We start from the raw sequence: 27,689 nt of genomic DNA on the forward strand, positions 1-27,689 counted from the left end.
TGTCTTTGTCTTAATGGCTTCCCTTGGGCCGATTTTTCAAGACATGCTGCGGGACAATGCCTTTGTCTGTCTCTCTACGGCATGATATGGAGAATTCCTTGTTCTGGAACAGAGACAATTAATTCCTTCTAGCTTTGTGCTATCACGGACCTCCGCCAACTGTTAATGAGGATAAAGACGCAGTAGAAGATGTCTTATACAACGACGACAGATGGAAGACATGTACAACATCATTTCGGTTTGTTGAAGAGTGCATGTCTTGTATATAATGGAAAAATTGAGACATTGGAGGTGAGCAAAGTTATATAAAGACCGTTATTTCTCTACAACATGACCTATTCCATCTTCATCATCTCCATCGTCTCTCTTCTTCCTCATACAACATCATTAGTATTCCTGTCAGACCTCTTCAGCTTTCCAAACATTCCCCTTTGAAAGATCGTCCATGCCAACCCCCGCCAACAATCAAATGGCGAACGAATCTTCCAGACGTCGTTCGTTGCTGGAGCTCCCTGCGGAAATCCTGCAACATACCTTGGGTTTCCTCGACGAGGAAGAACTACGTCGCATCGTGCGAGACGTGGAGGACCTCGCCTCGCACGCCAAAGAGGTAATCAAACTGCGTTTCAGAGAGAAAAATACTTACACCCTTCCAGATGAGGCCGCTGTTCTCGAGCGCCACGGGGGCAGTCTGCCCGCCAACGTGCTTCCGACCAACCACCTCAGACATCCGTGTGAAGTCCCCTTCATTCGCATCCCCGACACCATTGCCGGCATCATCAGGACCAACAACCTTGAGATCCTGAAGGTGCTGGTCGAGGCCGGTCTGGACCTGATGTCCTTCAGCTTGAATGGCTGGCGCCTGCTAGGTCTAGCTCTCGCATGGGGTAACGACGCCATTGCCAAGTACCTCATCGACAAGATGAAGCCCGAGGACCTGCTGTATGGCGTGTGTCGCGTCGGAAGACGGGGCGAGCCGCCCAACTTCCTCACCTTGGCCGCGTACTACAGCGCCGACATCTTCTGCAGGATGTGGCAGCGAGTCCGCGGTCTGACAAACTGGCAGGCCCAAGTCACCGAAGTGGCTCGCTACCAGCTGTGCAGACACGCGGATGCGCTTCTGGCCTGGGACCTCGCCGAGGACGGGGTAGATATCGCAGTTTGTCTGCTGCCGTTCCTGGGGAGAAATGCCTGGCATGCGGCCGCCGAGTCCAACGATAACATGGACTTCTTCGAGTACCTGTACGGCCGCATCCCCGAGGCGATCAATAACGGCAGCGCGGAGAACGGACGCACGCCGCTGATGATCGCAGCCTCAGAGCAGTGGCATGATCGCACCAATCCGATCAGATGGATGCTCCGCCATGGAGCTGATCCTGCGATAGAGGTTGGTGGGAGAACCGCGGCTTGGTTTGCGAGCGCGGCGCATAACTTTCAGTTGGCTAGTTTGCTTTCCTCTTTCTCTTCTCCGTACTCTGAGTCGCTTCGGGGCTGATATGTGCAGGTTACTCCAAGAATACCCAAAAAGGTACAGTATGTCTTGAAACTGGTGCGACCAACTACACTCTTTGATTGTTTCCCAAACCCTAAGGCAAGTCACACTAGTCTAGATAGGGTAGCTCCAGAATATCAATATTCCAGTCACTGCATCAATACAGCGCGTTACTTTCGTTGCCATAAGGTATGTTGCTATGTCTCGTAGTTGAACAATCTGTACGGAGTAAGCCTAGGTGACGACGGAAAGGACATGATTGTGCGCGGCTTTTGAGCCAGAAACTGCGGCCTTTCCACGCCGTGAATTGCTGCTTTATGAGAACTGGTTGACCTTCCTTAGTTAGTCCTAGCTACACTGGCAGTGTACGCGCTAGAAGGGGCGCTAAAACCACTACACTCAGCCCGGGTTGTGTAACAGCGTTTATCCCTCGGCTTCTGCCATTATTTAACGTTATCCACTGCTGCCTATCTTTTAATGGTGAATTTCTCTGCTTCCAAGATAACCGGCTCACTGGAAGTTCTGCTCCACTATAACAGCATGGCTGCATTCTATCTTTTCCCCCGTCTCCCCTTTGAGCTTCGCGCGCGAATCTGGGAGTTGACAGTTGAGCCGCGCACTGTTGAGGTCCGTGGTAAGAGAGAGCATGGGTTGTCATGGCGCAAGCTTCTGCATGTAACCTCATCAACACCGGTACCTGCAGTCCTTCAGGCCTGCCATGAAGCCCGAAACCTGAGACTATACCAGCAGGCCTTCATCTTCCCCTCAGCAGTTGAGCGGCGGTATGTCTGGGTCAACTTTGATATCGACATGATCTCAATTGGGGACACAGATTTCGACACAATGGATCCGGCTGAACAACTGCTGATCCGCCGGCTTACCATTCAGCGCAAGAATGAGTTCTTCTTATTTGAGTCCTATCACCTGTTTTCTAATCTGGCGGAGATGCATATCATCTGTGAAGACGGCCTGATGGCATGGCAGGAGGCCTGGGAAGCTGTTCCCTGGCCATGTCCCAAAAAAAATCTGAGGTTCATTGACAAGGAGACGGGGCAGATTGCAGTTGGTGAGGACCTGGATAGTATGGTGGCTGAATGGAAGGAACACTATACCACTTCTAGTAATTCGCCGTCACCGCAGACAACGGAGTAGTACTGCAAACAAGTCACAGGGGCACGTGCGGGGAAAAGCGGCTCCTTACTGTTCCATTTCCGGGTTCGGCTGGTTCGGGGCGTTGGAGCTCCGGCCTGAGCTTAACTACTTACCTGCGCCACGCGACGCAACCGCCTTATATAGACTGGCTAGGTAGTTCTATGTCAACATTGTCATCAAGGGTCCAAAATGAAGGTCATCATCACTGGCGCCACTGGCTTCGTCGGTAGTGCCGTTGTGCGTCAATGCATTGCCAATGACGCCATCACAAGCGCCCTGATTCTGACGCGGAAACCGTTACCAAGCGACATCTCTGACAATCCCAAAATCACTGTTATTATTCACGAAGATTTCGAAAGCTATCCGCCAGAACTCATGGCACAGCTCAGGGGTGCAGAGGGCTGCATATGGTGTGTTAACAATGATAGGCACTGACTATGAAAATGTTAATATGGGTGAACAGGACAGTTGGAGGGCCAGCGTACCGTTTCCCTGATGTGGCAACCTGCAAAAAGGTGCATGACTTTGCGCTTGTTGCCGCGAATGCCTTTGCGGACAACTTAGCCCCCGCGCTGAACGGAAAGAAGTTCAAGTTTGTCTTTTGTAGTGGGATGGGGGCGGAATGGGATCAAACGAAGCCATTGTGGTTCCTGAAGGATACCCGACGGATTAAGGTTAGTGACATCCGTTTGCCATCAACTTTGGGGATTCAGGGCTGATACTGGGCAGGGTTATGTTGAGAAGCAGCTGGCTGCCATTGCGGACGATGAAAGGGGCGTATTCGCGGTCTCGTGCATTCGGCCAGGCGGGGTCTTATCCTCCACAGCAAATGTAGTGGAGAAGCTGTCCGCAGCGATAATTCCCTGCATTGAAGATGACCATCTCGCGAGGGCTATGGTCAAGGTCCTTCTTGACGAAAATTCTGGGCGAATCATCGAGAATGCCGAGTTGCTGAGGATGTGAATGAGGTCCTTACGGAGTAATGTGTTTACCTCTCAATACGTCCTCGTAGGATTGACTGGCTGACCGTCTCATCGAGGTTTCAGGATGTACTGTATTCGGTTATGTTTTCTCACCCAGTTTAGGTTTGGTCTGGTTTTGATTTCACTACTGGCTTATATCGCAAGCCATATCATCTCTTAATATTGATTCCTCTTGGAACATCTTCGTCAAGTTATAGACCGTAGCCCATGTAAGCGTAGAGCGTAGAGTTGGGGCAACCTGTAAACAGAGAAAGTTCCATTAATATCCGAGATGACTCCAATTGGTTGTCTGATCATTGAATCGTTGCCTCTGTGGCTGCAGAGGGAGCTAGAGTATATTACAAAGGTTACTTTGAATGGCTATGCTACTGCATTGCCATCCATTCATACCTGAAGCTACACAGCCTGCTCAGGGTACTGAAGCCATCACGGGTCCCATTGCTGAAGGTACGGCGCCTCCTGGCCTGCTCAATTCTGCAAGACGCCTCTTTATCCTGAAAGGGAAATCACTCGTGAAAAAGCGCTAAAGCACGGGATGAATATGGATTAAGCTCCACAGCCAATCTGACGCGGAAGTTTTCCGGATTTATGATTGATATCCGTTTCGTGCTTCAAGTATATGTGATGGTGGCTGGTCTAAGCAGAGCCCTACTCCCCAGGCGGGACAACCATCGCTTACATACACTCGAAGGGGTAAAGCTTGTCAATTAAATCGCCAATCGGCAACATCTGCCATGAAGATCGGGCTATTGAGCCTTTTGCCCTGCGGAGGCTGAGCCTACTCAGCCGATCTCGTTTTGCCAATAGCCTTGATTCCTGCGCCCCGCCTTTCGTCATGACCACATGGCAAGTGCCCATGACAGATAAACAAGAGCTACAGAGTAGATATAAGACTCGGAATTCAAGACTGCTGTAACAACACACAACTTTCTGGCAACCATCGAATTGACAAAATGGAGGACCCTAACGGCTGGGAGATCTACGCATCTTCAAAGCAACTGGGCCGCAGCAACTGGAGATCCGTCGCGGCTAGTCTCGGCCGCCAGCTGTCCACTACGCCCGAGCATTTGTCCAGGGTCTTGTATATTCCCCGCCATGACGGTACGACCTCGCATCTGCCGTTATACGATGTTAGTTCCCAGTACTTCGAGGCGATTGGTGATGCGCCCATCGGATCTAGCAAATACGCCGTTTGCTTGGGGTTGATGAAGCGGCCCAAAGGCGACGGCACGGATCACGTCCCTGTGGCGTATATCGTCAATTTTACCGCAGGCGACAAGGACAAGGTCGTCGGGACGGTGGAGTATCGTGTCCAGCCGGATTCAACAGTGACGGAGAATGCTGAGGTGGAGTTGTATGTTTTTCTTCAAAGTTAATACGCAAATCGCTAATGCTCTCAGGACAATCGGCAATGCCGATGAAGAAGCTTGCTCGATCAAAATAAACAGCGATAGTGCACAGCCGATTGAGCCAGTCACTGTCGGCGTTTCGTACCCCATTCCGCCCTCAGAGACCAAAGTCGGGAAAGTTAAGCATCCTTACTTTCATTTCCGGATGCCTTTCGAGTCGAAGATTGCCCAGTTCGAGTGGCAAACCCATCCAGTCGAGCATGGGCCGCTGCGATATACCCTCGTTCGCATGCCGGGCGAGGAAACCACGGATGAGAGCAGCACTGAGCCCGAGGTCGACGTGCATGCAATCTACCACCACATCGGGCTGGGCGTGTCGATGAATGTATCGCATAGCGAAGGCGTACTTCTGCTACCGCCGTGCACAGACCCCAAGTCCGAGGCGATGATTGTAGCGAGTGTGCTGGGGATGCTCAGGCGAGTGCGTGGTCTGGATGGAGAGAAAGGAAACAAAGAAGTGAAACACAAACGATTTGGGTCGGTAAGGAAGATACTCAAGGGGGGAAATTAGGGGAAAGGGGGAACTGAGGGAAACGAGATTATGATGATTAAGAAGTTGATATTTAATGAAACTGCTTCGTCTATGAGAAAACGGACCTGAATTATTAGGGAGGCGCAGTTCCAGGCATAACTCTATGTTTAATACCTAAACTGACACCTCACAGTGTCCTCTTGGTTGACCCATTACACCAAATTAAAGCCTTATTCCCCCATATGTTCCGATCAACTAATCACTATCTTTGCTAAACGGTGATACTGCGCTTGAGTAGCCTCTCAGGTAAGGAGAAGAACGGCCTCAATAAAGGAGCATCTAGATCCTAGAGAGTAAGCTCCTTAATCATAGAGGGAAACACCTGGTACACAAATCACTCCATATTCACGCTGCAGTTATGATGCGCCCAGGCTTTATACAGAGCTTGCAGAAATAAAGCCATTGACTTTAAGAATCTCCAGGTGTGCAAAGTCCTATAGCGTCAAAACACCCGCTTAGAGATTATTACCGTCTGGAAACTCAATGCTGGCCGTGAAGGTGAGCTCATTGATGGAGTTCTGAACGTGCTGCAAGGCGCTATAACAAAATTTACTTTGCAATGGCTATGMTAATACATGCTAGCCATGCGTACCTGAAGTAACACAGCCTACCTTAGTACTTTAGCACAATGTCTGATTCCTGTTAGGAAATAGTAAGAAGTGGATCTGCCCCGCACTGGCGTCTGGATTGAAACGATCAGCCAATCAAAAACATGAGTCAGCATGAGTCATTTTGGCTCATTTCTTGGCATTGTTGAGTCTGAGGCTAACCGTTTCCGGCAACCGGGCATTGGCCAATCAGATTATGTTGTCGTTTGGATATTGAGATGGGATAATAGAGAGATACAGGATGAGTGAGGATGATACAGGATGATGTTGATGATAATGAAGCTGAGATAGATTACAATCTTAGTTGAGCATGCTGGTCATTTCGACTCATCATGAGGATAAATGATGGTTGTAATAAGAGATACAGACAATGGCATATAATGTGGCTGTCAGAGGAATAGTAGAAGTAGAGATGGAAGCATTGGATATTGTGCTTCAGATGGAAGACTAAATTGATAGATAGTTCTGGTAAGTCATCCACAGTACCCTTATACTGCCTCTCAACCAAGAATGATTATACCCTCTGAGCTGATATGCGTGGCATTCTGAAGCTCTTGAAGATGAATCATAGGAAGACATCTTCAAGTGACGAGTCGACATCTTCTGACTTGATTCTTCTTGTTCTATCTACTGTTGAGACTTACAATGACCTGCCACTGACTGTTCTATATCCAGGACCACCAGTTTAACTAGCTTAGGGGGACGGAGTAGGAGGAATGAACGTGAATGGCCAATTACTCAATATTATCTCTACCATTAGATTTCTGTAGACTAAATGACCGATATTAATTAAGACTGCGCCCCACCCGCGGACGGGGCATCCGCAACTTATAAAGCGCCATCCCCCCGCTTACTTTCTTACCTCTCTTCTTCTCACCATCCATCATCGTCGCTCTCGACGATCCAGGCGCCCTTTCTTTAATTCTCTAAAAACCTGCCGGGTCACAGACCCGGCCTAAAACATCGAACAATGCCGGTCACCGCCACATCCGCGCAGGTGCCTCGCCAGACCGGCCCCGTCTTCTTCCAGCCTCAGCAATCCGCATAATTCCCATTCTGGACATCTCCAACCGCATCATCAGTTTACTTCCTTTGAGTTCTACGATAGTAACCCCGCATTTTGTTCTCCAAACTTTGTCTTTCCGGATACCACTCTCGATCTTGCCTCGTTTGCTCCCGACGCGTCATTATCATTCTACGACGCCGACCCATCTGCCTTTTTACCTTTACCCCCCAATCTCGCTGGTTTCGGTGACCTGGACTATGCAAGTCTGCCAACGGGGGCTTCTAGTTCGCCGTACGCCCCCGATTCGCTTGACTTGTCTGCGATTTCGACTCCTGTTGATGTGAACGACTCTCTGCCGTTTTTGGACATTGATTCCTCGGGCACGGATTCAGGTATTCACCATTAGCTCTGACTGGAACCAGAATCATACTGACATTAGCAGACACACAAATCAATCACGGCCAACTACCTCTGCTCATGCCCGCCTCGAGACCACCACCCGTGTCCGTTACTGCGGCATCGACCTCCAAGGACACGCCCAAAGAGACCCCGAACCGGGTCTCGAAGCGTCAGCTGAATACCCTTGCTGCGCGGAGGTATCGCCAACGACGGGTGGACCGGATGAACGAGCTTGAGGCGGAACTGGAGAAGGTGAAGCGGGAGCGGGACGAGTTGAAGATGCGGGTGTCGAAGCTGGAGGGGGAGACGGATGCGTTAAGGGGGTTGTTGAAGAATAAAGACAAGTAATTTGGTCAATTTTGTATATTCAATGCAACATACTCTTACTCTTCTAATGTCCCACTTGCTGATCTGGTCCCGTAATGTATTGCCAAGATAATGCGCGTCCGTGTCACTCAGCGGTGGCGTTATCCGACGGTGTCAGCATACAAGCAGAGACCACTGCTAGAAGATGAGATATAATAATATCTTACTCACTACGCAGCTGATCAAGATCTTATCAACATTTTAACTGCGTAGATAACGGATTCCTGTTGATTGAGATGAACTTTGACGGGTAATGGCTGGTGGTGATCGACGCCAGCCTCTGTACATCATGCGGCTGATCTCCCACAAATCACGCTCTATCTGGATCATCAATCAACCCATTCCAGAGTTACTGAGGAGATTTCCAAGATCGACGGAATGTAAGCAGTAGAGAGAGTGCGTGAGAGAGGTAAAGAGAGAATAACCAGAAGAGTAACAGTGACGTCATTGCGCATCATGCCCCGAACCACAGCACCAACTGGTTCCTTTCCTTGGAAAGAGAAGATTCTTTCAAGATCCGTGCCTCGTCCCCAGAGCCGCCATCTTTAGGTCAATCTTCAACTCAATCTTGCAGAGAGAGTGTTCTAGGCAGTGGGCGATGTGCCCAGGGCTTACCCACCATGTCCAGCAACAATAACAGCAACAACGATAGCCACACATTGAACGAGAACGAGACCGAGGACCAGAGCAAGAACGATGGAATCACGAGCAAGGCAGGTAAACTACGTCAAAGATGGGGATGGGCAGAAAGTATGCGCTAACCATCTTCCACGAGCAGAGCATGGAGCTAGCCCCCTGCACCGGCTGCACAGGGCTAGACCGGCCAGATGCATCTATGGAAATGAACCCAGGCGATGAGGACGACGTGGACGACGTCGCAACGAAGCTGATCATGGAGGATCCCAGCTACAACCAAGATATCCTGAAGGATCTGCTCAACGTGATGCGCCTGGTGGACGACGCACACGTGCAGACGCTGCTGGGGATGATCCGCTCCGACTGCTCGCTGGAGGAAATGAAACACTTCGTCGACAAGACCTTGAAGGACGTGCAGGCTGCCGGCCGCGACGGGGAGACGGTCCAGCGGCTGCAGGATATGCGGATGCGGGTGCGCATCGAGAGCGGCGAGCCGGCGTTTCGGCCCCAGGTCATGGATATCCATTATCTGTGCGACGTAGCGCCGTACAAGGTGCCTGCCAAGCCATGGACGAAGGTGACGGATGACGACGCGCTGGTGTCGCATCTGATATCGTTGTATTTCACCTGGGATTATCCGTTCTACGCCTTTGTCGATATGAGGGCGTTTGTCCAGCATATGCAGGACGGGAATACCAACTCGGACTTGTGCAGTCCGTTTTTGGTCAATGCCATGCTGGCCAATGCATGTGTAAGTCTGTCTGCATGTCCGTCCAGTCTGGGAAGACTTGCTGACATCCATAGCATTATTCACAATACTCTGACGCATATGCGATACCGGGCGATGTGAAAACCAAGGGTAGCGATTTCCTCGCCGAAGCAGAACGACACATGCATAGCTACCAGCTCGAACGAGGGAGGAATGTCCGTCTTGCGTCTTTGCAAGCGACACTGCTTCTGTATGAAAGGTAGGTGCCTTCGCCAAAAGCTTTGCCACGTATTCACAGTGCAGGTATTCCATGTCTGGCGACGACGACCTGGGATATACCATGTTGCACCGCGCCATCGAAATGGCCGAGTCCCTTGGCATCATCAACGGCCCGGATCTCGACCTGGACAAGATGCAAATGTCCGAGGAGATGCGATCTTCGATCAAACGAACCGCCTGGGGGTTGTTCCAGGTCGACACGTAGGTCCTAGTATTCTGCTCCGCTCCTCTGCTCCTGCTGACTGCATAGCGTCGTGCATACCAACTTCCGAAAACCGAGCAAAATCCACCGCGTGTGCGTCAAGCGCATCGACCGCGACGAAAGCAAGCCCAGCGAGCTATGGATGCCCTATCCAACAGGCAGACCGCCACGGCCGTCCTTCCTGAGCCAATACTTTGACGAAGCCTGCCGACTGTCCTTCATCGCGAGGGACGTCTCCCATCATCTGTACGAAGACCCCAAACCCGACGCGACCCAGCACGAGCGAAAGAAGGAATTTTACGACAAGCTCCAGGGCTGGGAAGCCGAGCTCCCCGAATTTTTCGAGCCAGCCAGCAAACCCCCGGCCCATATTCTCTTACTGAGGTTGCCTCCCTTGCTTGGCCCCCGATCGAGCTCAGATTTACTGACGATATGACTAGGATGCGCTACCACGCCATCATGATCAGCCTCTCGCGCGACGGCTTCGGCGTCCACACCTTCTTCTCCGAGGAAGAAGGCAAAACACAGACCACCGTCCCTCCCTCCAGCCAGCTCCCGCCTAACCTCCGCGACAAAGCAACCGAGCAGAGTCTCGTGTCAGCACGCGCCATCGCCGCCCTGGTCCGCATCCACCGCGAGGAATACGGCATCGGCCGCACGCACCCGTTCACCACGTACGCGATCATGGTCGCGCTGTTCACGATGCTCGACCATGCATCGTTCGACATTCTCGACAGTGATTTCCTGGCCCTCACCAGTGCGTTCTCGGTCATCGCGTGCCGGTCGCAGGTGGGTCGGAATCTGTTCCATATCTTCCGGCAGTCGGTAAGAGCGCATGACCAGGAGGCGCGCGTGCTGGAGTCGGATGAGGCGCCGGAGGAGATTAAAGAGCTGTTTGGGCGGTATCCGCGCTCGCAGAAGCCGGATAAATGGGATGAGTATGAGGATGGGCTGGATAAGTTGGGGGAGGGCGAGGGGAGGGATGTGGCGTCGGTGGATGGCGTGAGGATGCGGAATTATGCGGCGTCCGGGGTGCATGATATGTTGAGAAAGTATGAGAGTCTGAGTCTGGGGCATGATCGGACGTAGCTCTTTGCATGTATTTGTATCTATCTATCTATACTATCATGAATGCATGGTCGCCTCATATCAATCATTCATATCGACAGACATACTAATCACATGTCATATATACACATACCACTGAGCTAAAGTGTCCAGAGACTCCAGACAACCATCTCTAGCTAGTAGTAGAATCTGCGATACTGAGAAATTTAGATTGTGAGTAGCACGTAGATAGACGAGTCCAAGTCTTATCATACCCCCCATCCCGCAACCGCAGCAATAAGACAGCTACGCTCGCGATCAATAATGATACACAAAATTCAACTCCTTATCACCCGTCCTCACAGCCCTCGTATCCTCCTTCTCCCCCGTCTCAATCTCCCTCTTCAAGCTATTCTCCCGCCGCAAATACACCGCATGCCCCAGAACCACCGCCTGGGCAACGACCAGCGCCCCCAGCGAGAACGAATTCCCAAGCACATACGGCGACGTCCGATAGATCTGCCCCGAGACAATCCCTGCCAAGTTCCCAATCGTCTGCTGGACGCCGATCTCCAGCGCGCGGCGGTAATGCGGCGCCACATTCACATTCAGCCAGGCGATGTTCAGCCCGACGCCGGTATAGGTCGCTATCCCGATGAGGTACGTCGCGAAGTACTTGACTGCGTTATTACTAACCGCCAGGAGGAGGATATACCCGACCAGCCCGAACATATTAGTGACGAGCACGAACAGCGCAAAGCGGCTGTACCGATCGGCCGCCCACGCGACACTCACAAACACAATCGCCGCCCAGAAGTACACCGGCACGGTGAGGATATTGCTCATGAGCGAATCGTACCCGATCCCCTTGAGGATGGTGGGGAGGAAGGTGCTGAACCCATAGAGCAAAATATCCTGGCAGAATTGCGTGATGGCGCTGAACGCGAGCTTGGGGTCGGTGATGGCGATCCGCATCTCGGCCCAGCTGAACTCGTCGCTGCCCATGTAGGCGCGGCGCTGCTCGTTGCGCACGCGCATCATGTGTTTCTCGTCGGGGGTGAGGAAGTAAGCGTTTGCCGGGTCGTTGGGGAGCCCGAACCAGATGAGGAATGCGCAGATGAGGCTGAAGAGGCCTTCGATTATGTATACCCATCTATCCCGTTAGCTCAGCATTAGTCCTCAGGTGGAGGGAGACGAGGGGAGACAAGGGAATACCTCCAACCAGCCTTCCCCCCAATGCCGTCCATATGCAAAAGGCCATACGCAAGTAACCCGCCAAACGCGCCCGAAATGGCGGCGCAGCTCATGAGATACGAGACGCGCTTCGCCTGCTCCTCGCGGCGGTAGACCATCGTCAGGTACAAATTCAGGCAGGGGAAGAGGCCCGCTTCACAGGCGCCCAGGATGAGACGGGTAGCGTAGAGCGCGGGGACGTTGGTCACGAACCCCGTGAAGACGGTCGTGATGGACCAGACGATGCACAGTCCCGTGAGGATATTGCGTGGGGTGAGCTTCTTCATCAGCACGGCCCAGGGCGCCTCGAGGAGCACGTAGGTCACGTAGAAGATGGAGACGGCGGTGGAGAATTGGCTGGGCGAGGCACCGATGGCTTCGGGCATGCCTGCTACTTTGACGTTTCCTATCTCGTGTCAGTGTAGATCAGATAGCTGGTTAAGAGGAAAATACCGATGTTGGTTCGGTCGAGGAAGCAGGAGAGGTAGGTTAGCATGATGATGGGGACAAAGGCGAGGTCGAGTTTGAGGAGGAGTTTGCGCTCCTTTTTTGGATCAAGGACGACATTTTCGATGGCGATGCCCTGGTCGATGTCTTTGTCTTGGGCATTGTCGTTTTCCAGGGGTTCCTGGAGGGAGGGTTTGTGGTCTACTGGCTCGGCGGACATTTCGTCTGACTATGGGTATAGACGAACAGTCTGGATGCACTGCTCTTATAACGAGCTCATTTCAAAGTAGCAAATCGGTAAATGATAGAGTTACCCCGGAATTTGATAGGCAATATGGTATGGATTATCTTCCGTAATGAAAACTGCCATGCCAATCGTCTTCCTCGGCCGATCATCCCCTCATCGGGCCGACGAAATCAAGCCATTGGGGTGATAACAGTGGAGCGGCGTGGGGATGGACAAACTTTAGTCTGTGGCTGTTGGAGAATTGGGTTCCTAGCAAGGTCAATGGCGGCAATTCAAGCCGTGTGGATCGGCACGAGCACCAAGAATACTGATAGCCTGATAGGACATTGAGTACCGTCTCGCCAGGGGGAGCCTATCTCGGAGCCCACATGCCGATATCTGGGGTATCCAGGTAAGGTACCCGCAACGCTGATAGATAGACACTCACGCAGTAAATATGATAGTGATTGTAGATATCTGAGGTGCATCCACTGTTTCTACGTACATCACTTCCATATCGTGAGTCGTAAATTCGTAACCATACCATCTTATCAATTAGCAAAATGGGCAGCATCACCACCACCAACAGCATCATCATCACCACCAAGAGCGACTGCAAAATCGACAGCAAAACCAATGGCAATAGCTACACCACCCGCCTCCTCGCCCGCCAAAACCTCATAACCAACACCTCCGGCCTCTCCCCGGGCTCCCTGCAAGCCAACCTCCTCGTCCTCCCCTCCCGCTACGCCCCCGACTTCCACGCCCTCTGCCTCCGCAACCCCGTCCCCTGCCCTCTACTAGGCATCATTCCAGCCGGTAATCCGCAAACCGTCTTCCCAGCCGCCTGCATCACCCACCCGGATTTCGACCTCCGCACCGACTTCCCCCAGTACCGCGTCTACCGCGCGGGCCGACACATCGCCAGCACAAAGGACCTGAAGGACGTATACACGCCCGACCACGTAGGCTTCCTGCTCGGCTGCTCGTTTAGTTTCGAGGATGCGCTGTGCGAGGCCGGGTTGACGCCGCGGCATCAGATTACCGGCCGCTTGGTCGCTATGTATCGGACGAAGGTGCCGCTCATGCCTGCCGGGGTGTTCAGCGAGGCGTGCATGGTTGTCTCGATGAGGCCGTATAAGGCCGCTGATGTGGAGAGGGTGAGGGAGGTGACGAGGCCGTATGGGGCGACGCATGGCGAGCCGGTTGCGTGGGGGTGGGACGGGGCGGAGAGGTTGGGGATTCGTGATATCAACGTGCCGGATTGGGGCGAGGCGCAGGTGTTTGAGGAGGGCGAGGTGCCTGTTTTTTGGGTAAGTATCACCTACATCTTGTGGCGTATTGAGGTGCAGGGCTGACTGACGGCAGGCGTGTGGGGTGACGCCGCAGTTGGCGGTTGAGATGGCGGGCGAAAAGATCGAGGGACTGGTGTTTGCGCATGAGCCGGGGAATATGCTGATTACGGATTGGACGGCGGGGGATCTGGAGGCGTTGAGGGAGAAGGCTGGGATTGCTATGCCTATGTAGCTGCTGATACACCCTGGTAGGATAAAGGAGCCTTCGTCTGCCAGTACATCGACCAGTCGATGGCATCGCATTCAATTGTAGAACGGCCAGTCTTCATATGTGATGATCTGGTACTGGAGTGGCTCAGTCAAAACAAATCTCGCATGACAGTCGACAGATCCCCGCCATAATCATACATATACCCATTGGCCAACCTGCCATTGCCATCGTCAAAGACCTGCGTCACTCCCATGATCTGATTCTCCAGCGTCCCTACGGCCTCAAACCACTCCATCAGTTCCTGCGTCATTTGCGCCCCGTCCTGCGGTGTCTGGCCCTGGTTGCTGGTCGGCCCCATATCCACCGCCTGATTAGCAGTCAAGACACGCCCGTCAGACGCTGATTGCCGCAGCCCAACCTGCGGCCCGAGCTTGCGCAGGCTCTTGATCGATTTCCACAGCCGCCGGGAAATGTACGACTGCGTGGAGAACCCCTTGACCAGCTCCAGGGCCATGTAGAACTCCTCCTTGCACCGGCTGCTGAACTGGCCCGGCGCCTGGACCACAGCCAGAAACAGAACGGCCAGCGCAGACACTAAGAACCAATTAAACGCAACCTGCTGCAGCTGGTAAATGTCCGACGTCTCGTTCAGCCGCGTGATGAAGCGGATCGTGTCCTTGGCCAGGTCCACGGCCGTCTGGCACTCGCCCGGATAGCGCACGATATGCGCCGCCGAATGCAGGACGGGCCGGTGGATGAGCATGCGCAGCTGGTTGGCTCGCAGGTACAGCAGCGAGCGCAGCCGGCGGATACTGCGCGGTTCCGTGGCTGGGCTGTCATCGCCCAAACGCAACGACGCCGGGATGGCGGCCGCCCATTGCAACACCTGCCAGTCCAGATAGTGCATATCGTCCTTTTTAATCTCGCCGGTGTTGTTGAAGGCGGAGATAAACTTCCATACCTTGGCCGCGATGCGACTGTACCGGATCATCATGCGCAGGTACGGTGTCTTCTCCTCGGGCTCGGGCAGCCAGGGGTCAATGTCGCTGTCCTCGAGAGAAAAGGGCATTCCCGTGCCGAAGCTCCAGCGCATGTCCAGCGTGTAGATGGACCAGAACAGCCGCAGAACTCGATCGCGGCCGGCCGCTACCACCGTCGGATGGCTGAGGGTCTCGCGCCGGTGCAGGCCTTTTTCCAGGCACATGCGCTCGACGATACCGATCGTGCGCCACGCCAACGCCTCTTCATCCATTTGAAAGTAGAAAATCGCCTAACCCTTAGCATCTTCGCGTCATATAACAGAAAGAAAACTCACCACCAAAGTCAAAAGGATAATCCGGTCGATCTCCGGCGCGGCCCAGACACAGTCGTCCGCCACGTCGCGCACACTCTCAAACAGCTGCATGGCCAGCTCGCTGCGCCCGCTCGCCTCCGCCGTCAGCGCACACGCAAACACCAACCGTAGGATATGAGCATCGTAGTCCCCAGACCGCAGGGGAAGTCGGGGTGACGGTCCATAGAGACCCTCCACCTGCCGCAGTAACTCCTCCAGCTCCACCACGGGGTACATGATCCCCATCTCCTCCTCGTACACCCGACACAGCCGGATCGCCTCGGCCTTGCTGATCGTCCAGAGGGGGTCCTTTAGCATCTCGAGCGGGGTGCCGTCCCGAGTGGGGGGCGTGACATCCCCGTCATCCCCTTCCTCGCCGACTTCGTCCCCGTCCCCGTCGCCATCGACAATCCCCCGGCGCTGCAGACTACTCTTAGCTAAATCAAAACTAAACGCCGAGGTCGTGGGACCCTGAAAGGTCAACTCCTTCGCTGACGAAGGTCGACGGAAGGCCCGGACCTGATCCTGCGGCGAGGCGCCAGGTCGCGAGAGAGCATAGACTGCAGCCGAGAGCGCAGATATTTGCTCCTGCATGGCGGACATTTGCTCAATGAGACGAGACATATTCCTGCTTTGTCAGTGTGCATGTCGAATGACTGAATGAGTGCATCACATACTGCTGGTCACTCGAGTCGGATCGCGGCCTCTCCGCGTAGACACATTCGATATGTTGCCGGCCGCAGCGTTGGCAAGGTGATTGCCCGTTGCATTTGATCTTGCGTCGTTTGCATTCATTGCTGACGCGGTTAGTTATTATTGTTGTCGTAGGTCAGTAATAGGCTCACCATGCTTTGGTGATGTATTTCCGCCGTCGTTTCCGGGGACGGGAGTTTTCGTCCCGGGCAGTTGGCCATATATCTAAGACTGGAGGGCTTTGAGAATGGTCCATAGTCCTTCAGCAGGATGAGTAGTATAGAATTATGAAGAAATTCAAGTGAACTGTGTAGGAATAAATGCGGATGGGAAACGCGGAGATTCCGTGCGGGGAGCGGAATTAGTGCCTCGGTGTTGGTGCCTGCGTGCCTGATGATACTATATCGACGGCACTGTGATCGATATTGAATATGGGACAGATTACTGGTTGATACTTTTGAATTCAATGACGGTCGTAATAATAGCTTACATGCTAGACGCTTTTACACAACAAGATACTTCAAGTATATCTACTACAACTCCTTGGTCCGCTCATCACTCTCGGCAATCCATTGCTGCAGCTTCGACGCATCCCGAGGCTTGAATCCCACCTTGAACGGCTTAGGCTCGGTGGTCAACGCTGTTGGGATCGCATTGCACTCGATCGCATCCAGGATCGGCCGGTCAGCAGGATCGCGCGCCGGATGCATCGTAAAGGCCGTGATCAGGCGGATGTAGGCCGTGTACAACTCCCGGTTGGCCAGATGGGAGCCTGCGCACATGCGCGATCCAGCACCGTAGCCGTAGTGAGGGGTGCCTGAGCCTTCGCTGACGTCGAGGTATCGCTCGGGAATGAACTTGTCGGGCATCTTGAAGTGGTCATCGTCGTAATCGGCGGCATATGCGTTCTATGCTGTCAGTATTTGGCTGGACAAGGATGATGACACCTACCATGAAAAAGGTCGTTCCCGCAGGAATGGTGGCGCCGTTATAGACAATATCCTTGGTGCTCTCGCGGGGCAGGCAGATGGGAATGACGGTCCAGTATCTCAGAGTTTCCTTGACGAGAGCCGTGACGTAAGGCACTTTCTCCTCGACCAGGCACTTTTCCCAGGCGTCTCCGTCGGGGTAGACCTTCATGATCTCGTCGTAGGCCTTTTGCTGGATGCGCTGACCGTCTTCGGAGGCCAAATAGGCGATTCCCATGATCAGATTTCCAGGAACGGTATCCAGACCGGCGGAGACCATGGTCAAGCAGATGGATTTCACCTCGGCTGGCAGGTCAAAGGTCAGTAAGGCAAGTCATCAAAATGATAAGGCTACTTACCCTCGTTCAGCTTGGCTTCTGGATCTTTGAGAATGTTGCCGGTAATGCATGGCTTGTCGGTACCTTGGGCGATGCGTTCCTTGAGCATATCCAGCAAAAACGTCAGGTACTTGTCGCGTCGCACCCGGAATTCCTCAGCCTCGCGATTCGTCTTGGGGAAGATGCGCAGTAGCGGGATATAGTCCTGCCAGTTGTTGCTGGTACTGCGGAAGTTGGACACGCCGCGCTCGACGTCGACGATCTCGCGCAGCAGAGCATCGTCGACGTTGCCTTCGATGCGGAACCCATAGTTGAGAGTGAGACTGGTGTTGAGCGCAAACCGCTGGAAGTAGGCCGTGGGATTGATGTCCACCGCCCCGTTGCGGCAGTCCTTGAGCAGCTCTCTGATACTGGCCGTGGCTTCGAGGTCGATAATGGGCATGTACGACTGCACGGCGGGGCGATTCAGCGCAGTGGCCGCAGCCTTTCGGCGTCGCTTGCAGGACTCATCCCAGGGCGAGGTGCCAATCGTAAAACCCTGGGAGCTGGATACGACGCTGTGGAAGGTGTGGAAGGTGGGCCGCGAGATGAGGGCGGACTGGTCTTTGATCCACAGCTGTTTCACCGATTCGAAGCTGTTGGCAAATATGATGCGCTAGCAGTCGCGGTCAGCAAGAGACCCCGCTTAAGGTAAAGGACTAAGCGCAGTGACTTACCTTGTTCCCCATGCGCACTTGGAACACAGGGCCGTGCTTTTTGGCCCATTTGGCGGCGACGGTCGCATGTTGGTCGCCCAGCTGTAGCAGATTGCCAAATACAGGCACTCCGGGAATCTCAGGAAGGCCTTTGATCTTGGGGATGTCCGTGCGATTCAAGTAGCGGATAAGAAAGTACACCGCCGCGACGACGGCAATGATAATCGTCTGCGCCATCAGATAACTCTTTAGATAAGTTTGTTATGGATATGGATATAGGTATAAGTGGTGATATAGGTGCAGCGAATGCGACCGTTTATATAAATGTCTGGTCGTGGATCTGCCCCCCTCTTTGCCCGCAGTGGCATTCCGCGTCAGTTACTGTCATCCCCCCAGCAGGGATCTGCATAGTTGTCCAGTCGCTGTAGTCCATCTGCATCTTCATTAGATAACGGACGACGGGGATTGGTTAATCATCGACAACCGAGGACGCGGCAAGGCAGCGGGATTTCGGAATCCCTTCCGCTGCGGTCGCGTGCGGATATGACTATATTCTAGATTGCTAAGGTACAGTATCCTTATCTACGTCTATAATATCTATAATTCCAGACTTCTCCTCCTTAAAAGAGACTTAATCCTTAAGGTATGTACCATGTTCTTTAAACGATGCTAATATGGCTTCCGGTCCACTTAGGTACTTGAGCCTTAAGGCTACTATTACCGATACTATATATATTCTATAATGCGGATCTGCTCGAGATATGTAACACATACAGGATACTGTGCGACAACCATTGATGAAATAGAACGGAAGAGCTCCGAGAAGAGTGCCTCCCTAGTGAAATCCGATGCGCCCACTGGCATTGCAGGAACGAAGTAGCAGACAAGGCAGCTAAAGAGGCCATGCAAACACATCATGGGAAACGGCGTGGAAACAGGATTAGCAAGGTATGACCTTTTTCTGGTATGTACCGAGGCCAACCTAGAAGATCCTCTTGCTACCAGTGAGTACAGAAGAGATAGGGCTCAACGACTCCTCTTCAGCCAAATCTCTACAGTTTCATGGCTGCAATATCATTCATGAACAAATAACAATACAGAGAGATCACTCAGAAGAAGAAGAAGTCGAAGAAGATTCTTCTATACCTATTGACGTTCGCCGTCAACATTATCGTTCTGGACCTCCGGGTTCTTTTCCATACTCTTGTCCTATCACCTAGTCTGAATGCCACGTCGGTATCAGAAAAGCTTAACGGGTCCCAATCCTGAAGGATCTGAGACCACAATCATCTACATCCTCTATTGGCTATGTAGATAGATATGTCTAGTCTTTAACTGCACCCCTAGACTTAAACTAAGCGATTAGATGGCACTACGTAACCTATGAGGCGAGTGTATGTCTTACGTAGCTAGATGAAACAGAACCAGTGAATATCATATTCATCCCAACTCCTCGCTAACCGACACAAGACACAGACACAAGACAGAAAGAAACAAGCCGTAACCAATCATTGATACTTATTAATACCTCCTCCTCGTCTTCGTCCCCCAGGCACCCAATGATGGAAATACACCTGTCCAGCAGACACAGACGCAGCCGTAGACATCGCCGCCCCCAACCCAGCTCTTGCTCTCCCCCCACTACTCCACGACCGCCGCTTATACGCCCTTCGCAGGAAGCTATCATCCAGGTGTACCCGCCGATACACCACGCGCTGAGCGTGCTCACGCTCATGCTCACTCTGTCTCCTCAAGAGCATACCCTCCGACACCGGTACCGGTACCGACACTGCATTACTCAGCTCAGCTCACCATCTTGCGTAAGAAAGATTAGGGTAAATACCTCGATAACACCCCCGTAGATGCGGATACACCCTATCCCTATTGGCATACCCACCGCGCGCATGTGTAGACATATCTGCAGAATGAACAGGAACCGAGCGAGGCGCCGACGCAGCAGCTACCAGAAACGGAATGTAGATGGCAGGGATGCCCCTCCTCAATGCATCCGTCAGAATCGCATACTCGGCTTGCCGTCTGGCGAGTTTGGCTTTTTCGATGTCGGTTTGGGTGGATGCCATATCCGGGTTTGGATTCGTGGCGTACATGATAGTATTTTCTTGGTATTCCTTCGTTGGACTTTGACGAGTTGCGGGTTGCAGTTGCTTGGTGCAATTACTGGGGGTGTACAGTTATATACTCCTATGTAGTCCTCAGCACGGCATAGACTTGACTTCTTCCTCGCATTCATGGATCATGTGCCGCGTCAGGCATAAATAGATTAACGTTACACTGGTCTGGTATCTAGTAGATGGGGGCACATACGCTAGGATCTAAACGCAGATCAAGTGTGGCGGTGGGTGTTTCAGGTTGTTTCAACTAGAGCTGTTTATCTGCAGGACATGCTTGTCATACGGGGTACATAGCTAGCCAGACCAAGTATTCTTTGCGTCCTCGTGATCATCCGCTTCAGCGTAAACCATAAGAGTTATTCATGCATTGAATCATCTACTATACATCATAGGCACACTGCTCCAACGAGTGTAGCCAGAACCCAAGTGCAGAAGAAATACAATCCTACAATACATAGCCGATCGGCTGACATATATGCAATGAAGGCAAAGAAGGCAAGAAGGCAAAGAGTGGACTAGCGTGGAGCATGCTGTGGGGGCATCCCACTTGACCCTTGACTGTAACCCCGTTGATGTCCTGGAGTGTGGCCAGAGGAAAGAGGCTCGGTCAGAGATCCAGGGCCGGATGGCCGCGCCTGGAGAGGATGCATACCCGATGATGGACCGCTAGGACCGTAGCCGGCCGGGTTCGGCTGTAGAATCGCCGGCGGGGTATACGACCGGCCCATGGTTACAGATTGAGAGGGCGGTCCTGGCAGCCCCGTCGCACGCGAAGCCTGGGCTTGCGGTTGGGCTGTATTGTGGCCATAGCCAGCGCCACTCAATCCCATCGGACCGCGATGCGACTGCTGCTGATGGGATCCGTTGACCATGGTCTGCACATGCTGCTGGTATGTCTGGTGAGCCGACATATGACTCGGTGGGGCTGGAGCAGACACGGTGGACGCGGGCGGCCGAGACCCAAGGCCAAGCAGACTTGCTTGGGATTGGACGGGCGTCGGCGGGCCCTGTCGTGAGCCATACCCAATGGAGTTGTGGCGTGAAGTGGGAGATCCAACTGCGGGCCGGAAAATCTGATTCTGCGAGCCCAGATCGCGCGTGCCACTAGGTGCTGTTTGCGTGAGTGAGGACGGCGACTGTGCGTAGACCGATCCGGGATACGAGGGACGCTGAGTCGGAGCCGGGGACGGTGTAGGGGCCGGAGATGGAGCGGTGAGGTTGGGAAGAGAGGAAGCGGGATGGGATTGCCCAGAGGTATATGGAGAGTACGACGGCTGCGCTGCCAAGGTTGTCGCCGGACGATTACCAGACTGCGGGGGCTGGGGAGGTGCAGGTTGCTGCTGTTGCTGTTGGCCTCTCGGGTCGAACCGAGCCATCCAGTCGTTGTTCGCCGGCGGGCCGGGGGATCCTCCAGGCACCGTAGAGTAGGCTTGATAATCCGAAAAAGCACGCGACGGCGGCAGGTACTGACTGTGTGGGGCGTAAAGAGGCTTTTGCGCGGCAGCGGATGCCAAGTACGTCTCGTCCTGACGCGACGGTGCCTGTTGAGGTAGAGAATGGGCCCCTGAGTAGATGGGACGAGACGGCGACGCTGGCCTGCCGGGCACGTTGGACGAGGCTTGGTCGCTGGCAAACCGCTTCCGGGGCTGTGGCTCCTCCGGCTCATCATTGAGAATGCTCATAATGTTGGACCGTTTAGCAGGCACTTGCCGCGGTGCCTCTGCGGGCTCCAGCGGAGTCGAACTGGGTCGTGGCGGCTCCTTGGGCGGGGACAGAATCGGCGGAGKCTGGGACAGTCCAGCATGCTGGCCGGGCAGTGGGTAAAATGGCCGCTGGCTGGTGGAGTCGCGTCGAATGGGCGATACCTCCGCCTCCTGCCGCTGCAAATGCTGTGCAGGCGAACCGGGCGGTTTCGAAAGGCTGCTTTGGCGGGAGTGAGTAGCCGCTGCCATGAATGCATGCTGTTGCTGTTGCTGCATGTACGCCTGCTGTGACGGAGGAATCGAGCTCTGTGCCGCAAGTAACGGCGACCCGTGCATGTCCATACTCGCGGTCCGAAAATTTTGTGCGTGGAGTGGCTCCATCCGGGCCATTTCCGATACCGGTACAGGGGTCTGGCGTGCAGAGAGCGGTGTTTCCTGCGGTCGGACATTTGCATGTGCAACCAGGGTTGCCGGACCATCCCGTCTTTCCTCGGTAAAGTAGCCCAGGCGTGGCCCCGGCAGACGCGGCGGCAGGCCCACTTGTGATCGGACAGCCCGCGATGGATCTTCACCAAGCATCGGCACTGTCGACATCGGTACGTTGCTGGCTTGTGCCAGTGGCGGGTACCTGGAAACAGTGCGCTCCTTCTCTGGAGGAGGTCGCGCATGCAAAGGTGCGAGCTGAGAGGGTGGGGCAGCATGCTTGGCCTTGGCGGTACGCGCCTCGTCCGACTCTGTCACGGTGTCAGTATGGGGTGCCAGCGGTCGAGGCATGATCGACGACGGTGTCGCTTCATATCGTCGCTTCGAAGCAAAGTTAGGCACGGGCAGAGGACCAGTCCGTTCACCACGAGCCTTTTTAGCCTCTGCATCGGCGACGATGTCCTCGAAATCTTTCTGCCCCGAGTCTATGCGCCTCTGGAAGTAATTTTTGACCTAAAACGAGTCAGTAACTTCATTGTCGATAGGCAGAAGGAAAGTAAAGCAATGGAAGATGACTTACCATAACAGTAGTCTTCGTCTTCATAAAGTTCGAAATGCCCTCGAAGTCTCTGCCAAAGTGGGCCAGCAGCTGTGGAAAGTCACGCTGCTCGGGAACAGACCAGTAGCTCGTAGGTTGCAGCGATCCGTAGCCACCCTCGACGGGCCTGGCAGATCCCAAGCTCTCTTGTTCCGCCGATTCGAAGACGTACATGCCTTCCCTCTGGCGGCCTCTTCCGGCCTTCGCTCGCGGTGGTGCCTCGGTGATTTCTCTCTCGGTCGTTTCCTTGAGCCGTACAGGTGCTTCAGTGATGCCAGCCATGAATGTCTCGGGTAGCTCTGTTTTAGGCGCGGGAACAACAGGAGCGGTAACTGCTGGCACTGGCAAGTTCTGCATAGGTTGTTCTGAGGGCCCTGGGTGCGGTAATTTCGACACCTCGGTCGGAGGCTGGGGTAAGGGGGGCAAGGCCTGCTGTTGCTGCTGCTGCTGCTGCTGTTGCTGTTGCTGTTGTTGCAGTTGTTGCTGCTGCTGAGCAGCTTTGCCTCGTCGATTGCCACGTGTACCTGTGCCAGTTCGACCACCTCGTCTGCTGGGTTTCTCTCCTGGCTCACTGTCCTTGCCAGCACCGCGGCGACCATTGGTATCTGTATCAGCAGCGGAGGAGTCCCCAAAAGTAGGCGCAGCGGCACGGCGCGGACGGCCAGTATCTGTGACAGGAGCTGGCTCTTCTTCGCCATCGTAATCGGGTTTGACGACACCGAGATCTTTCATGAGAGCGTTGGACTTTGGCCGAGCGGATCTTCGAGCACGACCGCGACGACTCCATCTCTTGTTCAACTTCGCCTTGTACTTGATTTCTTCCTTTGTGAGGTAATAGTGAACGATACACTGCTGGAAATCCCGTCCGGGCAGCGACTCTGCGATCTTGCCCCACTTCTTGGGGTAAGCCATGAAGGCATCAGTGAATATCTCGTGTTCCTCGGGTGTGAAGTCGTTGGGAGGAGGTAGGAAGCCGAAGACATCCATGGCGTTCGCAGGGTCGACAGAGTTGTTGGTATCCTTGTAGATCTGCGCCTTTGCCTCCCTTGGCTCAAGCATGTCTGGGATGATGGCTTCCCGGGCGAGGTCTGGCTGTGCCGTAGCCTTGTTTCCCCGACGGCGTTCCAGTTCTTCCTGCGCAGATATTTCGGACGCACGGAGCGCCATCTGAAAGTCGAGCTCGCTGTTACCTTTGTATCGTCTTCCTTCGGCGACCGGAGGCGTTGGTGCAGCAGGGGGAGCCGGAGGCGTTTGAGGACCAGGAGTGGCGGAGGTTCTGGCCTTTGCGCGATCCAGTTCCCAGACTTGCAGTCTCCAAGGCTTGTAGTACGACAAGTACTCCTCGCGAAGCTCCGCGTTCTTCCGTGCAATCTCCTTCCTCCGCTTAATCAATTCTTGACTGAACACATCCTTCATATGAGCGTGTATCGCCGCATTTTCCTGGTAAATGTCAAGGTCCGATATTGGTGTAGGCGGACCAGACTGCAAGAATGGCAGGTCTTTAACAGAAATGATATCCGCTGGGGGAACTATATCTAAAGCGAGCTTTGGTGACGTCTCGGGAGTTTCTAATTCAGCGTCTTGCTTGACCACGACAGGTGCAGATTCCTCGACCTCATCTGCCGCCTTGGGAACTTCGACCGAGGGAAGAGGGGAGAGAGTCGCTTCGCCTGCAGGTTGCTCGTTGGCAAGGACTCCTAAGAGCTGGATCTGCATTAAGAGCGAAACGATATGCGGATCTTCAAGGGGTGGAGGAGGCATTCCGGCGCGGAGCGCTTTCATGTCCTTTTCGAAGATTTGTTTCCGTTCCTCAAGGTACTCTTGCGTGAATACGCCGTTCTCATCTTCGTCTTCATCGCTTGATCGGCCAAAGTCTGGTATCAACGCGTCTTCCTGCATGGCGGGTTTGTGTTCCAGGGGGACTTTCTTCTCAGACTCGACATCTGCTTCTGGCGCACGTGGAAAAGTGACAGGGCGAACTGCGTCAGATTTAGAAGGTTCAGGGGACATCTGCGCGTCGCGTTCGATCTCCTTGTCGGGCAAAATCTCGCCCGCCTCGAGTTCGGTACCATGGTCATCGGCTGGAGCGGGTGGTTCCCGTTTGGGCTCCTCACCGATGGACAGACTTCGCTCTTTCCCATCGATGGAATCCCGCTTCGGCAGTGGTACTGCACCAGCTCCGGCTGGGTGACGATTATAACCCGGTCGAGGCCACGGCGCTTTACCCTTTGGAGGTCCTCGAGTCGGCGTTGGTCGTTGCTGCAGGGCGCGAGGTCCTGTCGGAATGTGCACACCGGGCGACGTTGCGCCTACCGAAGGGGTGCGAGCCTTGCTGAGTTCAGGAGAAGTGACCATACTACCTGTCCTGCTGGTCAAAGACCCTTCTGTATGCGGGGTGCTTATTTCCTTGCCAATCATTGCCGCAGGTGCAGTCGGTGGAGAGAGCTCGGGAGTCTGCTTCCGCGCGTGGAGAGAAGGGCTAGCGTGAGTTCTGGATGCACGGGGGAAAGAATTGTCCTTTTCGCTCGTCTCCGGGCCTTCATCGCGGCGTACCTCCTCTCGTCGAAATCTTTGTTCTGATGGTGGTGGTTGGACGGAGGCGCGCTCTGCTTTCGGGCCCGTGGGAGGTTGCACGGGCGCACGCGACGGAGGTTCATTGCGTTCCTTCTCTGCAAATGGCGCAGCAAGCTCGGCCGAAGTTGTATCGACGGCCATCTTGTCCGCAGACAGATCAGGGATCGGTGCGGTGACTGAGCCAAAAGCTGGTACCTGAGGGGCCGCTGGAGGGGGAGACCGCTTGATCGGTAGTAGTGAGGGTAGCTCTTTGACGGAGTCTGGGCGCGAAGCCGCCAAATCAGGCCGTATCGAGTCTCGACGGGCTTCAGCCATGGAAGGCTTACGGGGCGGTTCAACGATCGCATGGTCTGGTAATCGATCCGAGGCTGCAGGGACAGCGCCCAGGGACGCGAAGGGGTGGGGTCCAGAGCTAGGACGTGCATCAGCTCGAGCTGGAAGTTGATCTCGTTTCCATGCTTCTGCCGGTCGGTCCCGTTCATCGCGATCCACCCGTCTGTCCAAATCGTCGCGACGCTCGAACCGATCCCGCCGATCTATTATGTCCCGTTCTCTTTCGCGGTCGCGCCTGTCAATATCCCGTTCGCGATCCCGGTCAACGATCCGTTCCCGATCGCGCTCCCGGTCCATAACGCGATCTCTGACTTCTCTTTCGCGGTCGCGATCCCTGTCGCGTTCTCGGTCACGATCCCAGTCACGCCTGCCATCCCGCGAACGACTCCGCCGACGAAAGGAGTCCCGATCGTCCAGGTACGGAACCCGACCGCGACCACGACCGACTTCCCAATCTCCCCGACCACGGCCACGCATGGGGCCACCCCGCGGGAGATGATTCGGACCAAGCACCGGGCCATCCGGTGCATTCGACGAAACCGATACCAAGCTATCTCGCGAGCCACGCCGCATTCGAACAATATCTGAGTCGCGCCCTACTGGATCTCTCATATCACGGAAGTCGCGCGGCGGAGGCGGAGGCGAACGGGAGCGACCACGGCCAAAACCGATCCGTGAATCTCGAGGGTCGAAGTCACGCTMGCGTCGGGGCCAGTCCCGGTCAATATCTCGACGAAAAGGGGGTGGTCCATCGCGAGGATCTCGAAAATCCCGGTCGCGCTCCCTTTCCCGATCCCGAGAGTCACGGTCGCGGTCGCGGAACTCAGCCCGACCAGGAAAGCCTCGACCTCGACCACCAAAGGGAGCTCCCCGAGGATGGTCGATCAGGGCCTTGGGACCGCGAGGCGGCTCCCTGCCCAATGGAGCCAAATTCGCATCGTCGGAACCACGAGGGCCAGCGGGAGGGCGACGGTCACCAAAACGCTGGGGAGAACGGTCACGGGAATTGAACCCAGATGATGGAGGATATCGTGAAGACATCACCAGGTCATAACTAAAGAGTTTGTAAGAAGGTAACCTGGCAGGCAGCCTGCAGCAGGTTAGGTGTGAGGTTGTACAAAAGCCCGTTTCAGACTTTCAGTGATTCAAAGGGAGGCGAGAACAAGCCGAAATTGAAAACGACCCAATAATGACCAAGCGTCAGGCCTCAGGCCGCCGAACTGGTGTGGGGAGGCACGTGATCGTGAAGAGCGTGCACACAGCACGGACCACCTTGAAATGTTTACGTAAACGTGCGCCAGACCGAATCGGGGCTGATCCCAGAAAAGGAGCAATCAGCAAATGTCCCACGATCGAGTGCTTAGCGGCAGCCACTGAAGGGGGCGCGGAATTAAATGTTTCAGATGCCTGGGTTAGCGATCGAGGCGTGGATCGGTCTCAGCTCTCAGTCAAGGGTGTCAAGCGACGTCAAGGACKGTCCTCGAGTCACAATCCACGAAATCTTTTCTAAGCACGAACCAAGTCAGTCAACGGTACCTTGCAACCACTGTATGTACGTCTGTAGCAAATTCGATATGCAGGACGATAATCCCAGAGCAGTTATCTGCCTGGACCCCGTCCCTTCAAACTCAGCTGTCCCCACGACATGACCTCGACTTTACTTGGTC

General features: G+C 54.2%; 11 protein-coding genes across 11 annotated transcripts; 6 read left to right on the forward strand and 5 right to left on the reverse strand.

Moving 5' to 3' along the window:
• Nucleotides 1–469: 469 nt before the first annotated feature.
• Nucleotides 470–1,495, forward strand: Asppvi_004017 (ankyrin repeat protein; the record flags this gene model as incomplete). The annotated part of the gene is made up of 1 exon (XM_043299973.1): nt 470–1,495. One exon carries the CDS (start codon nt 470–472, stop codon nt 1,493–1,495), a length of 1,026 nt encoding a protein of 341 aa, XP_043155908.1.
• A 537-nt stretch (nt 1,496–2,032) lies between these two features.
• Nucleotides 2,033–2,644, forward strand: Asppvi_004018 (2EXR domain-containing protein; the record flags this gene model as incomplete). Its single annotated transcript, XM_043299974.1, has 1 exon — nt 2,033–2,644. The coding sequence occupies one exon, from the start codon at nt 2,033–2,035 to the stop codon at nt 2,642–2,644; it is 612 nt and encodes a 203-aa protein (XP_043155909.1).
• Nucleotides 2,645–2,833: 189 nt separating this feature from the next.
• Nucleotides 2,834–3,607, forward strand: Asppvi_004019 (uncharacterized protein; the record flags this gene model as incomplete). Its single annotated transcript, XM_043299975.1, has 3 exons — nt 2,834–3,054; nt 3,108–3,318; nt 3,374–3,607. 3 exons carry the CDS (start codon nt 2,834–2,836, stop codon nt 3,605–3,607), a joined length of 666 nt encoding a protein of 221 aa, XP_043155910.1.
• A 973-nt stretch (nt 3,608–4,580) lies between these two features.
• Nucleotides 4,581–7,929, forward strand: Asppvi_004020 (bZIP transcription factor JlbA/IDI-4; the record flags this gene model as incomplete). The annotated part of the gene is made up of 4 exons (XM_043299976.1): nt 4,581–4,981; nt 5,028–5,517; nt 7,259–7,574; nt 7,625–7,929. The coding sequence occupies 4 exons, from the start codon at nt 4,581–4,583 to the stop codon at nt 7,927–7,929; spliced, it is 1,512 nt and encodes a 503-aa protein (XP_043155911.1).
• A 638-nt stretch (nt 7,930–8,567) lies between these two features.
• On the forward strand, nt 8,568–10,862 carry Asppvi_004021 (transcription factor domain-containing protein; the record flags this gene model as incomplete). The annotated part of the gene is made up of 6 exons (XM_043299977.1): nt 8,568–8,664; nt 8,739–9,334; nt 9,388–9,551; nt 9,596–9,772; nt 9,822–10,157; nt 10,214–10,862. The coding sequence occupies 6 exons, from the start codon at nt 8,568–8,570 to the stop codon at nt 10,860–10,862; spliced, it is 2,019 nt and encodes a 672-aa protein (XP_043155912.1).
• Nucleotides 10,863–11,138: 276 nt separating this feature from the next.
• Asppvi_004022 (allantoate permease family MFS transporter) lies at nt 11,139–12,720 on the reverse strand (the record flags this gene model as incomplete). Its single annotated transcript, XM_043299978.1, has 3 exons — nt 11,139–11,973; nt 12,036–12,459; nt 12,507–12,720. 3 exons carry the CDS (start codon nt 12,718–12,720, stop codon nt 11,139–11,141), a joined length of 1,473 nt encoding a protein of 490 aa, XP_043155913.1.
• Nucleotides 12,721–13,289: 569 nt separating this feature from the next.
• Nucleotides 13,290–14,253, forward strand: Asppvi_004023 (DUF1445 domain protein; the record flags this gene model as incomplete). The annotated part of the gene is made up of 2 exons (XM_043299979.1): nt 13,290–14,039; nt 14,095–14,253. The coding sequence occupies 2 exons, from the start codon at nt 13,290–13,292 to the stop codon at nt 14,251–14,253; spliced, it is 909 nt and encodes a 302-aa protein (XP_043155914.1).
• A 127-nt stretch (nt 14,254–14,380) lies between these two features.
• Asppvi_004024 (putative C6 transcription factor) lies at nt 14,381–16,514 on the reverse strand (the record flags this gene model as incomplete). Its single annotated transcript, XM_043299980.1, has 4 exons — nt 14,381–15,502; nt 15,548–16,193; nt 16,243–16,362; nt 16,411–16,514. The coding sequence occupies 4 exons, from the start codon at nt 16,512–16,514 to the stop codon at nt 14,381–14,383; spliced, it is 1,992 nt and encodes a 663-aa protein (XP_043155915.1).
• Nucleotides 16,515–16,791: 277 nt separating this feature from the next.
• On the reverse strand, nt 16,792–18,496 carry Asppvi_004025 (cytochrome P450; the record flags this gene model as incomplete). Its single annotated transcript, XM_043299981.1, has 4 exons — nt 16,792–17,166; nt 17,210–17,532; nt 17,586–18,219; nt 18,281–18,496. 4 exons carry the CDS (start codon nt 18,494–18,496, stop codon nt 16,792–16,794), a joined length of 1,548 nt encoding a protein of 515 aa, XP_043155916.1.
• A 1,500-nt stretch (nt 18,497–19,996) lies between these two features.
• Asppvi_004026 (uncharacterized protein) lies at nt 19,997–20,367 on the reverse strand (the record flags this gene model as incomplete). The annotated part of the gene is made up of 2 exons (XM_043299982.1): nt 19,997–20,048; nt 20,153–20,367. 2 exons carry the CDS (start codon nt 20,365–20,367, stop codon nt 19,997–19,999), a joined length of 267 nt encoding a protein of 88 aa, XP_043155917.1.
• Nucleotides 20,368–20,906: 539 nt separating this feature from the next.
• Nucleotides 20,907–27,063, reverse strand: Asppvi_004027 (MYB DNA-binding domain protein; the record flags this gene model as incomplete). The annotated part of the gene is made up of 2 exons (XM_043299983.1): nt 20,907–23,030; nt 23,098–27,063. The coding sequence occupies 2 exons, from the start codon at nt 27,061–27,063 to the stop codon at nt 20,907–20,909; spliced, it is 6,090 nt and encodes a 2,029-aa protein (XP_043155918.1).
• Nucleotides 27,064–27,689: the final 626 nt, after the last annotated feature.

The sequence above is a fragment of the Aspergillus pseudoviridinutans genome, assembly GCF_018340605.1.
Source record: "Aspergillus pseudoviridinutans IFM 55266 DNA, scaffold_3, whole genome shotgun sequence".
In the NCBI taxonomy this organism is placed as follows: Eukaryota; Fungi; Ascomycota; class Eurotiomycetes; order Eurotiales; family Aspergillaceae; genus Aspergillus; species Aspergillus pseudoviridinutans.